The sequence below is a fragment of the Dermacentor variabilis genome, chromosome 6 (assembly GCF_050947875.1).
Source record: "Dermacentor variabilis isolate Ectoservices chromosome 6, ASM5094787v1, whole genome shotgun sequence".
Classification (NCBI taxonomy): Eukaryota; Metazoa; Arthropoda; class Arachnida; order Ixodida; family Ixodidae; genus Dermacentor; species Dermacentor variabilis.
This window is the reverse complement of record NC_134573.1, coordinates 111,323,798-111,339,097: the sequence shown is the minus strand read 5'-3', so window position 1 is coordinate 111,339,097 and position 15,300 is coordinate 111,323,798. Positions and strand designations below refer to the sequence as shown.

Below are 15,300 nucleotides of genomic sequence, written 5' to 3'. Positions count from 1 at the left end.
TGGCCTGCAAGCGCTCAGCTGGAGGACACGGGTTGTTCTCGAACGACCTTTGAGAGCTGCAAAACAGCTTTGCTCAGGACTAAGATCAACTACCCGGAATCATGCCAGGCTCCCGCTGCACTTTCGAGATGAGTCAAGTAGGGGTGGAGACAATATCTCGACGTGCCGCACATGAAGTGGGGGTCGCCAACTTGTCTGACAGGTCCGGGAACGTGGTAGACGCGCTCCTGCGCACCATAATTGGAATCCGACGGCGATTGGATGTTGTCGGGGAACTCGAGTGATGCCAGAAAAAGGGTCCGCATCCAACACCACATACAACGAATTATTGTGTATAACGAACAGCCGTAAATTCCCCTTGAATTTTCTTGTGCAACATTTTTTAACTAATACAATGGAATTGAGATTCAGCGCTCTGTTTGTTCGGTTCGTCTCTGTCCGTTGTCTTCCTGTTGCGCTGCAGTTAATTACGAATCGACACCAAGTAGCGTGACTTTCAGATCTTTCTTTATATTTTTACTGTTGTTAACGAACGCAACCAGAAACTCTAGAAACTCGGTTGCGCGAGAGCACACGCCTTTTGCATCGGCGTGAATGTCTGACCGCCAACCACCAACCGCGAGAAATGGGCCAAAGAGCCAAAGAAAGCTATTCGCTTTAGACTGCTGTGATTCTTTACTTTTTCGCGTACCTGGTCTTGTTGCGGCATTGAAAACGCACCGTCTGACCAAGACAAGGTGGGCATATTCCGCGATAAGCGAACTAGAGAGTATCTAGGAGGCTAGGAGCAACTTTTTTTGCCTCCCAGAACGACAGTTCAACCACAAGGGGGCAACGTTTATGGACGAAGAAAACGAAATAAACCTCCGAAATTGCGGGTAAAGTGGCCCCTTAGTTTGCCGCGCGCGCTATCACCGCGGCGAAACGATGTCACGTGATCCAACTTTCGACGCAAGAACGTGATGGCAGCGCCTGCGCCTCCACTGACGGCCCTCGCGCGTTCCTTCTTTTATTCGCACTTCAAAGTTACTGATGATGCAGTATACTCCAGCAGCTCAGTCAGTTGTGCACAGCGCACCTGCGACATATAGAACGCTCACCACTGGGTCATCTTAGAGGTCTCTGTCAGGTGTATTGATCAGGGGCTCCGGCGGCGATTTCTGCGGGCTCATGTCACAACGTGTATAGTTCACCTCTCTCTCTCTCTCTCTCTCTCTCTCTCTCTCTCTCTCTATATATATATATATATATATATATATATATATATATATATATATATATATATATATATATACAATTTATTATTTCTATATTGTGGGAAAATTGCATATGTTCTTCAAATGATCAAATGATAACGAACTGTCACCTCATTCGGATTTTAAGGAGGCCAGAACTGAGCTTGCACGTGCGATGTTCGCACGGTCTGTGGAGTTTTCCGAATACCACGCCTACTCCTCTAAGAAAAGCATTTTAAGGAAATCAAACTTGTCGCACACACTCGCCCTGCTAAGCTTTCTTCAACGACAACTGACGAAGCACAGTACATAGCGGCTACAGCCTTCCCCTGCTCGATACCCACTTTAGGATTGAAAATACGCTGAACAAGGCGAAAACAGGCTTCTGAATATGGCGCTACCCTTCGAGAGAAACTAAGAAGCTGCACACCGTCGGCTCGTGTCAACGCAGGACCCGCGAAAGTGATCCCCTTCGCAGTGAACCTTGGCAGCCCGAGAAGCGCCGCAATCGATGACGCAATTTGCATACGCTCGCCGGATTGTCTCAACGCAAGCGCGGTTGCGTCATCGCCGACTCACGAAGTGCAGCACACACGGCTGGCGCGATCATTTTACCCTGTGCACTTTCGCTCTCGCTAAGAGAGAGAGAGAGAACCACGCAACGAGGGAGCCTTCGTCACGCGCTGAACCAGCGACCGCGTTTAGAGGCTCTCTCGCTCTGCCTGCTCGCAGGGGCCGCTCGTAAGACGTGGAGAGAAGGTAATAACCGCGTTGGAATTGAGCACGGTCTCCTTCGCCGCCGACGTAATCACCCTTCGAGCTTGCCGTCCCGCCGGAGTAGTTTGTGGGGGAGCGCCACGTTTGCGCGACGCACTAATCCGTGCTGCCGTTAACGCAGAAGCAGTCGTACACGTTCAGCGAAGACGGCCGACCGGACCACACTCTGATCACGGAGGTAGTAGCCACACTTACGAGGGTAAGTACAAGGACGCCGAGTCCAGTTTCATGGCGAGCTGGCTATGTACGTTGTTCCGCGTCGGCGCCATGCATGCATCGGCTGCAGGGAATCTGCGATGACCGCATTGGGGACGAGATAGCACTATTGCCTTGCATATATGAGAATATGTTGAACCACGGAATGCGCTATATTCGAAGCGATTGGCATTGGTCGTAAAATGAGTTCCAGGATGAGCTTGCATAGTTCTTGCGGATAGGAAATTCTCACGCGATTCGCGGAGGCCGCTTCGAAGTTGTTGCTGTCACAATGTCATTTTGCAACGGTGAGCTGTTTTTCCTGTGAAGAAATGCCGAAAATCTTTTTCACGTCCATAATTATGTGTAAAATCAAATTTCCGCATCAATAACTGAAATACCATTGTAGTTACCAGATCAAGCATCTTTATCTCACTTAAGAAACATTGCTTTACGCTCCTTAAGCCATCAAGTAGCAGGCTTGACAGATAGCCATACATTTGAATGGAGCATGCCCTTTAGCGGTTCGGCGAATGCGGTATCAGTGTTTCTAGGGTTTCAGATTACGTGCACAGGTTCAGATTCAGCGTCAGCGGTGCGGTCGCTGAAAAGTGAAACGCCAGCAAATCACCGTTGGCCCTTCTGTCTAAAAAAACACAGGTTACCGCTTGAGTACTGCGAACGAATGTGCAGCCGCCTTGAAGTTCGAGTCCTTTCGTGATCTTAACTCTTAACAGCGAATGGGTCAGGGGAAAATCCGTTCACTTTCGCTGTTCAGCAGGCGCGTGCTTAAACGGCGCGTGTCCGTGCGCTGGTGCCGGCTAATTTATACGCTTGTGTTCGTGCTCGTTCGGGCTGGTCCTTCCGCATGCAGCACACACATCAAGTGAACGCCATGTTCTGGACGCTCTTGCAATGCAGCCGCAAACCACGTTGAATGCGCAATTTACGCAGGAAGAACACAGGATGAGCGCGGTGTTTGAAGAACTGGTAGTTTGCTTGGATTCGTTCTTTAATTTAAGCTGCGAAACAACAGCATAATGACGCATCTTTTTCCTTACGTGTTGAGAACCGCTTCAAAACTGTTTTTCTTTTTTTCATGAGGGAACGCTGATTATCTGCGAGAATATTCTGCGCATCAAATTTTCATCTTTTTCTCTTTAGTCTAGAACTCAAACACACGAAAAAAAGAATGCGTGGTATGTCTGGTCGCAAGTGTCAAGTAGAAACCATCTGCTGTATTTTCTAAACAATCATTTCATTATGCACTCATCTAGCCCTTTTTCCTTGGCTCGGACCCCACCGCGCTGCCGTTATCGCTTCGATTGGCCGTGCACATGGCATGACTGATTACGCGAAAGGAAAAAAAAAGCTAACTGAGTGATTTTCTTACAACACACAACTCATTTTTATAGCAAACCTCAAGAAAATTAATTTGCTTACGTCGTTGAAGTTAAGTACCGTTAAGAGTAGCGCCCTTGCGAGCCAGTCGTCGCGACTGTGTCATTAAAATTCTTCGAGTAGCAAGCTGATGCAATCCTTCGAGTTTGTCACACTCTTCCATGTGGGGTCTCAGGAGTTCGCGTTTCACTATGGGTCGCAATATTGTTCGTGCGTTTTTAGTTTTGCGTCACATAAAACACCTATCACTTCTTGCATCAGAATACACAGCTTCCATTGGCCTTATTCGAAAACGTTTTATGGTATTCATACAAATAAAACTGAAAATAGCTACCACAAGATATGTTACTTACTAGAGCCCGTAGTATTCGTTTGATTAACTGCATTAAAGAAGCCATAGAATCGCTTTTTATATGTTTCAGATATTCTTAAAGCCCCGAGTCACCCCGATATTCATCGCGTTGAGACACAAAATCACAAACAAGTCATCTAACACTCTGAACTGGACATCCTCCAGAACGTACTCAATGCAAAGGATAAGTGTAAATTACATTTGGAGAATTTTAGGACGCAGGTAGAAGTTATACGTTCGAAACATGAAGTCAATAGTATATGATATCAACCAAGTTAGACCGGAAAATCCTCAAAACAATACATAAAAAGTTAATGACTCTCCATTCGCGTTATTTTCTTTCTCATGTTTCTCTACTAAGTAAGCTGTCCGCGATTTTTTTCCCTGCAGGCAACAAACCAGCACCACAGGTTCCCAACTGAGAAGAAATTCTCACGTGAACATTTCTGACATGGCTGTCGTCGACGTACGCCGTCCCAATGGCCCACTGTACCAGGATATGGACGGCATAATACGCCTCAGCCGAAACTTCACTGTCGAAATGCTGCGCTCCGCGCTCAACTATAAGCCGCAGCCAGACGACAAGTTCGTCGTCACGTATCCAAAGTGCGGAACAACGTGGACACAACACATTGGCTTCTTGATCTTCAACAAAGGCGCCCCCCCTTCCAGTGGCCTGGAGTTCTTCAACAGAAGCCCCTTTATCGAGATGCTCGGTGCCGACAGTGTGCGGGACATGACACGTCCCGGAGTAATCAAAACGCACCTTCCTTACCACCTCATGCCCATGCACCCACAGGCCAAGTACCTCTACGTATGCCGCAATCCTAAGGACACTTGCGTGTCCTTGTTCTACCACACACGGGGTTTCACCGGATATGACTTCGCCGACGGCAAGTTCGACGACTTCTTCGAGATCTTTGTGTCCGGCGAGACCGACTACGGAGACTATTTTGACCACGTCCTAGGTTGGTACGAGCACCGCAACGACCCGAACGTCCTCTTCCTGCACTACGAAGACATGAAGGCCCAGCCACGAGAGAGCGTGCTCAAGATTGCCGAGTTCTTCGACCAGACCTATCACAAGTTGTTGCTGGACAACGAGGACATCCTCCAGAACGTGATCAAATACAGCGACGTCAAATCCATGAAGGACTACGCCTTGCGGAACTTCACCAACTTCTTCACAAACCAAATAGATGGAGAAGCGCCCGAGGGTCTCAGAGTCTTCCACGGGGTATCGCAGAAGAATCCTTCTACTGCTAGTTTTATCCGGAAAGGCATTGTCGGAGACTGGAAAAATCATTTCTCGCCAGAACAAAACGCCAGGCTGGAGAAGGTGACTCTGGAGCGACTATCCAACACGGACTTGGTGGACACATGGCGAAAGCATGGTGTTATGTAGACGTTTTGTGACGAAAACAAAGTGCGTCAGTTCAGAGTGATTACGAGTGCATTATCAAGTTGCAGAATTCCCAGTCTAAGTAGCGCCCATGTTCCCATGTTGCAACTTCCTTCATCTCGTAAAGCTACTTTACTTTACTTGCAAGCACACATTTTCTTTGCACTCATAACTACACGGCAGCTCAAAAACACCTTCTTAATCTTCCAGCAGACGTGCTTAGGCCACTTCACTCGAACGCATTGATCACAGACGGAGATATTGAATTGGGAGCTGAACACTGGAATCGTTACTGTGCTAGCAAAAGCGCTGTTTTAATGCGATTAGCATTCTTATGATACTTCACGAACTTTGGTCAGTCTGTCTGTCTGTCTGTCTGTTTCTAATCGTTTTGCCGCCCACTTGTGTCACCGGGTAGGCAATCCATGGTCTAATTGCCTAATCGGACTGCTGTGCTGAACGAACACGGTTCGAAACCAACCGTCGAACCAGCTTCGGCTACTAGGTATGTGGTACTCGGTATGTGGTATTGGATATTTGCCGCTGTTCGACGAACCTTTCTGATGCCAGCTTGGAACACTGGGTATGAGGCACTTGCTTTGTGCCGCTCCTTTATGAACCTTTCTGACGCCAACCTGGGTCTCCGGATATGTTCCACTAGGTATCTATTGTTCTTCAGTAACAAAAAGAGATTCTTTGAAATTTCTCCAGTGCTCGGCGGCATCGAATTCCCTGCGCCACGCTCGAACTTTGCGGCGGCGGCGCTAGATGGCGCAACGAGTGCTGTGGGAAGCGCCAGAGAGGAGCGCAGCTTCATGCACGTGTCGGCGTTTGCAATATGGTGTGTCGCTACATTTTACTTCAATTCTAATCACATTAACGTCGACATTCATCGTGAGACCGATTCTGCCAGGATATATGGTACAGTAAGGTTACTAACCTAGGGGTACCAGAGGGTTCTATTATCGGACCTTCATCATCTTTAATTTACATTAACGATCTGTCTGAGTGTCTAACATCCTCACACTTTGTATTGTGCGCCGACTTGTATTATTAAGTATGATAAAAATATTTCGTCCTTGGTTACTGAACTCAATAATGACTTAGCTAAGGTTACAGACAGGTGTATAAATAATAATCTTGTTATTAATCCCACGAGAATTAAGTTTATTCTATTTAATTCCCCTCAGAAACCATCCTATTCAGTTCCTTTGCTGAATCTTGGTTCCCATTTAATCCCTTCTAGCACTCATTGCTCATTCTTAGGGGTAGAACTAGACTCTAAACTCAAGTTTCATTATCATGTCTCGAATATTCAAAAGAAAGTTGCTTACGGCATTCGGTTACTGATTAGAGCCCGCCAATTCTTTAACCGTTCTACACTTGTCTCGCTGTATTACGCTTTTATACACTCACACATTAACTACTGGTTAATCTCTTGGGGAAATACATATAATACTCACCTCAGTTCACTTCAAACTTTGCAAAACCAAGCAATTAGAATAGTCACCTCTAGTCCCTATAATACTAGCGCTCTCCCATCGCTACACTCTAATAACATTCTGTCTGTAAAAGAAACTATGTTGTATAATTTGGGTATATTTATTTTAGAGTTATTGAATAATCAAGTTCCTGCATGTATAATTCCTAAAGCATGCCTGATAAGCGCTAATATCACTAGATTTGCTTTAAACAATAATCTCATTTTACCTCAGGTGCGCACCAACTATGGCAAACAATCAGTTTATTTTTCAGCTTTTTTCATTTCGGAATTCCATACCATACTTGTGAAACTACTGTCCGGCCGCTCATGTACAACCAACGTCAATGGATGGCGATGGTGTCATGTCAGTAAGCGTAAATACACACGAAGTGGTTCGTGGGACAGGTATATCGATAATGGGCATACGTGGGCTTCCTCAATTGTGCCTTTGTTGGAGGCACGCCGTGGCAACCCGAGGCATATTTTGAGTGCCTGCGCTTGGACGCTCTCTAATGTCCGTAAGCAGGAAATGCTCAAGTTTGAGAGTATCGGAAGGCTGTATCGAATGTAGCCTACGAAAAGAGACTGATAAAGTCTTAGTAATGAGCCTTCCATGGGGCCCCATTTCATGCCTGTTGCGAAGCGAAGAACATGGCAAAACAGATTAAGTTTTTGATTAATTCTTCTTCAAAAGTGCAATATGGCGCAACAAGAAGAAACAGCCGCCTCGGAACGCAGGAATCGCGGCTTGAGCGTTGTCGGCACTTTAGTTGCGGGTAGAATAGGCCACCTGTTTGACAGCGGCATCAATGCCAGAGATGCAACTTGTAACAAGATATAAATGTTTGTCCCCGATGTGTTTAAGATGCCGGTTGGAAGTTTTCGCATTATTCCGGCCGTTGCATTCGAATGAGTTTTTCTACATGTCAAAAAAAAATATTTACAAAATAGACATGTAAAAACATATTTTTACATGTCTACTGCATGGTGCTGTTTCTTTGTACCATACATATAAAAAAATCGAATGCAACTGACCACGATAGCTGCACTGAACTATAGACCAGTTTCTACCTGCAGGCTAAAAAACGCTTTCTTTTTTCGGAAATAATTGCGCACCCTAGCAATCCCTGCATTTCTACTAATCCACACTTTATTCATTCAACCTGGTGATGCCAAGCTAACAAATGGAGCAAGTTTGTTTTCTACCGCATCATAACATAGCTCAGCTGAAAAAAAAAAATGTTTACTTGCAGCAGAAAAAAAGAGTATTTTGATTCTTTTTTCTTCAGGGAAGAAGGACGTTATAAGGAAGGTTACATCAGCAAAGGGTGATTAATATTTAGAACAAGTGATTTCACTTATTGTCCAGTGGGAAGGTGCGTTATAACATATGCTGATTAGTTGACAGCTTAAGGGCTGAACACAGCAAAAGTTGGTCATGGAAGAGGTCTGTTCCTTTTTTTTTTCTTGATTTTTCTTTATTTTTCTTTTTACGCAAAGCATGTTGTATAAACGCAATCTCATTTAGAGCTAGTGAAAGCAAGGTTAACATATCTAGAGAGTGTCACGATCGTCGGTGCGAGCTTAGCAACTCTAGACGAATTGACATGACTCTTTGCTTAATGGAAAAATACCTCCTATAAACCAAGGCCTTGCAAAAACGGAAACAATTGCGACTACGACGCAACAGCAAGGCTCTACATATTCGTGGAGAAAGGAATATACAAACGGACTAAACATAGACCCTTTTAGATATGCGTGCCTAATTTTTTTTTAATATGTTGGCCGAAGAGCAGGAGACTTACAAAACGTTTTGTATTTAGGCTCTTTCACATGCTGCGACTGGAACGATGAAAATCGGTGCAGCCGCACGCGTGGGAATGCGATTTTTAGACGGTCCATTTCACATGACTGCGATTTCAACAATCCGACTGGGGCAACGCCCAGGGTTGCTTACTGCCAGGTTTCGCGGCACATGCTGCATAATTCTTTTATTGCCATGAATAAAACGTTTCCTTTATAATATATTGGTTTTTCCTTATTAGGAGCAAATAATATGCGTGTTTTGTAATTTAAAAGCGTGTTGAAGTTAAGATTTGTTTTGGAGTGCGCAATGGCGATTTCAGAAGTTCAGTGCGATGACACACGGCGCACGTAAACAGCTGTTCAAAGCTTTGTTCAGCGCCGTGTATTGTCTCATCTGCCTTCTATTACCGTTTCGTTCTGTTCTTAAGCAGCTCAGGAATATCATTAGAAAAATATTTATCTTTAGCTTCACCTAAAGCTGAGCAGTACGATTTAACGTACGTTTTGTAATTTTACCACGCTGCTGATGCGCGATCTCGCTTAGCGACATTGTACAAGCGTTTTTTTCTTGTTCCTCATGCGCTGAAGCTTTTTAGTAAGCCAAGGTTGCAACTTATTGTTCGTTATATTAACGAGTGGAACATACTTGCCTACTAATGCGTATAGTGTATATTTCAACATGAGCCAGTTTTCTTCAACTGATCTGTCGTAAAATGATGGCCACATTGTGTTTTCGACGAACGTTTCAAATTCTGAGATTATTGTTTTATAATTGCCCTTATTGTAATTACGAATTTGCTTTCTCCTTTTACCCTTAACTGGCGGCGTTGTAGTTATTGTTAGTTGGAGCAAATGATGGTCGCTGAAACCATCCAAGTATTCTATGTGACCTATTGTTTCAGGTGCAGTGCTAAGAATGAGATCTAGAACATTGGCACCGTGTGTGGGTTTCGTGACAGCTCGAAAGAGATTGACACCTAAAGACAAGTTGATGAATTCAGACGATATATGACAAGGAGATCATAAATTCGGCCAATCAATTAGCGGATAATTGAAATCCCCCAAGAAGATCAATTAAATCAGCCGGGAAGAGTTCCATGGCTTTGTTGATTGTGTCGCGCAGAGCATTGATGAATGAATTGTTTGAATCTGGTGCACGGTAACAATTACCGATTAGTATCCCAGAAGGTGAGATCATGCACGCCACCTAAACAATCTGGAGATCAGAATTAGTGTTGACCAAAAATGACGTGATGGTTTTCTTTACACCACTCAAGACGCCGCCCCCTCTTTTAAGACAGCGGTCACGCCTATATATGTCATATATATTTGAAGATGAAAAGATTTCATCATTATTTATTGCAGAATGCAGCCATGTCTCTGCGAAAGCGATAATGTCGCATTTACTGTCTTTTAAGAAGGAAGAGATGAGATCGCGCTTTGATAATATGCTTCGTACGTTGGCGTACGATACTGACAGCGAGGGTGAAGTCGGGGTTAGTTCTAGTACTTTGTGACTCTGTGCACATGCTCCCAACCGTAGCTATCTATTCAGTGGGACAACTGCACTTGCAGAACCATTGTAGATATAAATTCTTGAATCAATACGCACCTTGTCCACTGAAAGCTTAAAAGCTTTCTTCTGGGTTTTTGCAAATTCAATTAGCTTTTGTCTAGCACGTCGAGTTTCCGGCGAAAAAGCTTCGCGAATGGAATATGACGTTCCCTTCAGTTTGCGTGCCGAAGAGAGAATGCGATCTTTGTCCTTAAAGACGGTCAGCTTGGCTATGGTGGGTCTCCGTTTGTCCTCGCTATATCTTCCCAACCGATGCACCCGCTCAAATTGTTGTTTACTTATTTTGATGCCAAGCTTATCTGCACAGAAGTCGATTATTTTCTGCTCCGACTTTGCCCAGTCTTCTCTAGCGTTATCTTCCAAACCGAAGAAAAGCAGATTCGAACGCCGCACCCTATTCTCGGAGTCGTTACAGCGTGCCTTAATAACCGCCACATGCTCACACACAACGCGTACAGCGTCGGAATCTGTCCCAGTTTTAAATGGGCAATTTAACTCCATTGCTTTTTCCAAAGACACAATCTTGTCACTTAAAATTTTAATTTTGTTGTCTGCTTCCACTTGCTTCTCCCTGGCAGACTTCAAATCAGCTATCAGGGAAACTTGACCCTCTTGAAGCAGGCGGATAGCATCTATAGCATGGGCAAGTGAATCGGCTTCACCTGTTGTCATAGGGCCAGGATTCGATTCTATATCTCCCGAAAGCAATAGTAAGAGAGAGACAAGGTACGGAATTTACAAGTAAACAGAGCCATCAACAACTTCAATTTTTAAATAGACTGTGGTGGGCACGACACCGCCAACAATGAGTAATTACTACTTCTAGAACAATGTGCCCCCTTTCAGCTAACTAACGTGTAATAATAGCCAGCATGAGTGCGGCATCTTAGATGCGCAGTCATGCCCGAAGTGGGAGCCAGCCAGCTGTCCTTTATATCCTGCATCGGCCGCCGTGAACGCACTTGATGTAATCCTAGGTTACCAGGTGGACCAGTTGGATTCATCTGTAACAGGCGGGTGATGAGCTGGAGTAAGCAATCGTCGATGCGGATTGGCAGGCGGCAGCAGCAGGTCACCAGGCGGTTGGCGAAGACCCACGGACGATATCATCAGCGTTATCGTAGCCTGTAATAATAGCCAGCGTGAGTGCGGCATCTTAGATGCGATAGCACTATAGTTAGCAAGTGACACACCGGGGTCGCACATTTCATTCAATTAAATAAGGGGACAAATTTTTTAACCTATTGCGAAGTCGGAGAGAAACTGCTGCACGCGTATTCTTCTGCGAGGGAGAAACGACGTCACTATCGGTGTAGCCAATGGCCCGCGACACCTTTGCTGCAAAATAATTATGTCATCATTATCTTGCCTTAACCGCGGCCCCCTCTGTGTCCCTTCCCTGCATTAATACGTAGGTAAATTTACATGTCTTAAATGCGTAAGCATTTCTATGTCTACCCAACGAGAAATGTGTCTGTCCGTCACATAAGATTATTGCAATGCTCATACCCCCCTAAATAATGGCTCATACTCCCGCAGTAAGGTTTCTGCAGTCGGACCCCGAGTGTTTGGCCTAGGCATATAAAGTTTCGCTGAGTACGAGGGCGTCACAAACGAGAAACTGGACGCGGAATTTAGCGATTCGGAAATTCGGTTAGCCTTGTTCGAACTCAACACTCGATCGGCGCCCGGCCCAGACCGGGTTACCAACAAGACTCTCCGAAACCTAGACGACGAGTCAATCTCCCGACTCGCGGCCTATGTCAATGAGTGCTGGCGAGAGGGTTCCCTTCCCGAAGCGTGGAAACGGGCCCGCGTTATCATGATTCCTAAACCTGGCAAGCAAGTTACGCTCGATAATCTAAGACCGATTTCGCTTACGTCTTGCGTCGGCAAAGTCATGGAACACGCAGTTCTCACCCGCGTGACCGACTTTCTCGAAGATCATGACGCGTTCCCGCACACCATGCTAGTATTCCGCCGCAACCTCTCAGAACAGGACGTATTGCTTCAGCTTAAACACCAGATCATTGACGACACTACCAGCTCCACTAAGGCAATTCTAGGCTTAGATATTAAAAAGGCGTTTGACAATGTTAAGCACGAAGCGATCTTAAAAACAATTAGAACATTAGGACTAGGCCAAAGAATGTATAATTACGTTAAAGATTTCCTCACAGGTAGGCGCGCATGCGTCGTCGTCGGCGACGAGGAATCACCGGAATTTGAGACGGGTCCGTGCGGCACGCCGCAAGGATCCGTCATATCACCATTACAATTTAATTTAGTTCTACTCGGTCTACCCGAGAAATTAACAGAAATAGAAGGATTACATCACAGTCTCTACGCGGATGACATCACCATCTGGGTTCCCGGAGGAGGATGTGACGGTCACGTAGAGCGAACGCTGCAGGCAGGAGTAGATGCGGTTCAGAATTACTTGCGTGGAACGGGCCTCGAGTGCTCGGCAACCAAGTCCGAGCTCTTACTCTACAAACCCACAAGGAGAGGTCGTAAAACCCTGCGCGAAGAGGGACGGGAATATTCTAAAATACGCATTACATTGGCAGATGGTACTCCCGTACCGCACGTAGAGAAAATTAGAATCCTAGGGTTACACCTGCAAGCAAACGGCCATAACGGAGAGACGGTGCGAATACTTCGTCGTTCGGTAGATGACACGATCCGACTCTTGCGTCGCATCACGAATAGACGCAATGGTATGCGTGAAGAGTGCGCGATCCGTCTCGTGCAGGCGTACGCGATAAGCCGCATAACGTATGTTGCCCCCTACCTGAGGTGGATCGGGTCCGAAAAAAACAAAGTCGAATGCATGATCCGAAAGGCTTTCAAGAGGGCGGTCGGCGTTCCACTCAACGCGAGCACCGACAAGTTTCTAGAGCTCGGAGTTCACAACTCCCTCAACGAGTTAATCGAGGCGCACGACATTGCGCAATACGAACGATTATCAACGACAAAGGCAGGTCGATGCATCCTCGAGTCGCTCAGCATCGCGTACCACACTCAGCATGGAGAAAAGACGGCGGTTCCCGCCTCTGTTCGCGACCGGCTGATCATCCCGCCGCTTCCCAAAAACATGCACCCGACGCACCACGCCGGGAGGCGCAACAAACGAGCAAGCGACCTTCAGAAGAAGTTTGGCAACAGCAACGAGGCGGTGCACGCAGACGCGGCGCGATATGGAGGAGGGAGAAGCGCGCACGCGATAGCGGTTGTAGACCGCTCGGGTAGGTGCCTCGCGAGCGCCACGGTGACCACGGGACACACGGAGGCGGCCGAAGAAGCCGCGATAGCCCTAGCACTCGTCGCGGTGCCGAACGCCGCGATCGTGATCAGCGACTCGCAGGCGGCAATCCGCGGCTTCGCGCGTGGTCGTGTCTCGCGGGAAGCGGCCCGCATACTCCAAATTTCTGACGACGGCGACTCGCCCTCGCAACCCCAAAATTCTACGGTCTTCCTCCTCTGGACCCCGGCACACACCGATGTTCCGCTAGCGGGAAACGAGGCGGCCCACGCCACGGCTCGAGGTCTCACACGCCGAGCCGCCGCTGATTATGAGGCCGCCTCCGCCCCCGAGAGCGGGGCATCGGATCTGCCGGATCGGGACACTACAACAGAAACACAGCAACAAGAAACACACTGGGCGTGGGGTGATCGCCTAACCACGTTCAGAGACCTCACCCAACACTACAGACTCGAAAGACGCACATTCCCGCCACCGCACGATAAATTGAACAGGAACGAGGCCGTAACATTACGCTTGCTCCAGACACACACCTACCCTAGCCCCGCTATCTTACACCACTGCTATCCGAGTTTGTATCCAACAGACGCGTGTAAAACATGCGGACACAGAGCAACGCTGCGACACATGCTCTGGGAGTGTGCCGGCAACAACGGTAATCAAAGCAGCTCAGTTGGCGACGCGTCCAGAATCGCGGCTGTCGCCAGAGTAGGAGAAGGCTCGAGCTCCGTTTTTCCCGACGCCGCCCCGGATGCGGGAGCCGCCGGAGACCTTCTCCGTAGGCGTCGCCGCCGCTGGGAGGCGGCTATCAGAAGTTCAGAGCTGGCAGACCAGCTCTGGGCCGTCCGGCAAGCCAAAGATGCCGCTCGAGTCCAAGAACTTCGAGCCGTCACCTGAGGCCACCACATCAAGAACTGCCGGACTATTCTTTACTAAAGTTTCTTCTTCTTCTTCTTCTGTAAAAAGAATGAACACCTTTCTGCTAGAGACCAAGACGATCATAAGGCGCACTATGAAATGAAAGTTTATTGAGCATGCCGAGTAAATGCTGGTTGACAAGCAATAAATCGAAGCTCCACAAAAAGAAAAAGCAAGAACTGATTTGTGTCCATACAGATCCCAACAGGAAACGCATCCATCTCTGAGAGTGTAACAGAGGCCATGCCGACACAAGATTCTCCCAGTGTCTTTACATCTACAGCTTCGATAATTTCTCTAGGCGGCCTATCTGCACATAATGCTAGCTTGTTCCACTACAATGCACCCTCAACGTGTGAGCGTGCATTGTAAAGGAAGAAGCTAGCATTCTGTGAAGATCGGCGGCCTAGGGAAATTATGGAAACTATAGATCTAAAAACGCTGGGAGAGTCTTGACAGCAGGGCCTGTTAGAGATGGATGCATTTCCGGTCAGGAAACGCACATTATTTTTGCTTCCCCCTTTTGTGTATATTCGTTTTATTGCTTGTCAGCCAACATTTACTCGCCATCTGCATGAAACATTCTGTTGTTAAACGATCTTGGTTTCCGTGTTCGTCCAATTTGTTCTCTTGTGCCATTTGCAGCCAGGCTATTTATTTTTTAGCCTGCAACAAGTCACATTAATGGTCCTTGTGATGCTTCTGTGCACCTTATAAAATCTTTTATTTGGGCAATGTTGCAAGAGCATATAGTGTGAAGCACTGATAACACGGCACGCTAACTTCTAATTAAAAGGTTTATTGTGAGAAGGCAGTGATTTCTAAAGGTTACCAGAAAGTAGTACAGCAAGAAAGCCTGATGAAAACCAGTGCTTGATGAAACCAAACAA

The 15,300-nt window shown here is 46.7% G+C and overlaps 1 protein-coding gene and 1 long non-coding RNA gene across 2 annotated transcripts in view; one reads left to right on the top strand and one right to left on the bottom strand.

Moving 5' to 3' along the window:
- Positions 1-1,959: 1,959 nt before the first annotated feature.
- Positions 1,960-6,448, top strand: LOC142585029 (sulfotransferase 1C4-like). Its single transcript, XM_075695470.1, has 2 exons — positions 1,960-2,211; positions 4,351-6,448. Exon 2 carries the CDS (start codon positions 4,412-4,414, stop codon positions 5,363-5,365), a length of 954 nt encoding a protein of 317 aa, XP_075551585.1. The 5' UTR covers positions 1,960-2,211; positions 4,351-4,411; the 3' UTR covers positions 5,366-6,448.
- A 3,434-nt stretch (positions 6,449-9,882) lies between these two features.
- LOC142585032 (uncharacterized) overlaps positions 9,883-15,300 on the bottom strand; it is a 47,579-nt gene continuing 42,161 nt past the window's right edge. The window contains exon 4 of the long non-coding RNA XR_012829006.1: positions 9,883-11,352. This is a non-coding gene — a long non-coding RNA (uncharacterized LOC142585032). The remainder of the gene's footprint in view (positions 11,353-15,300) is intronic.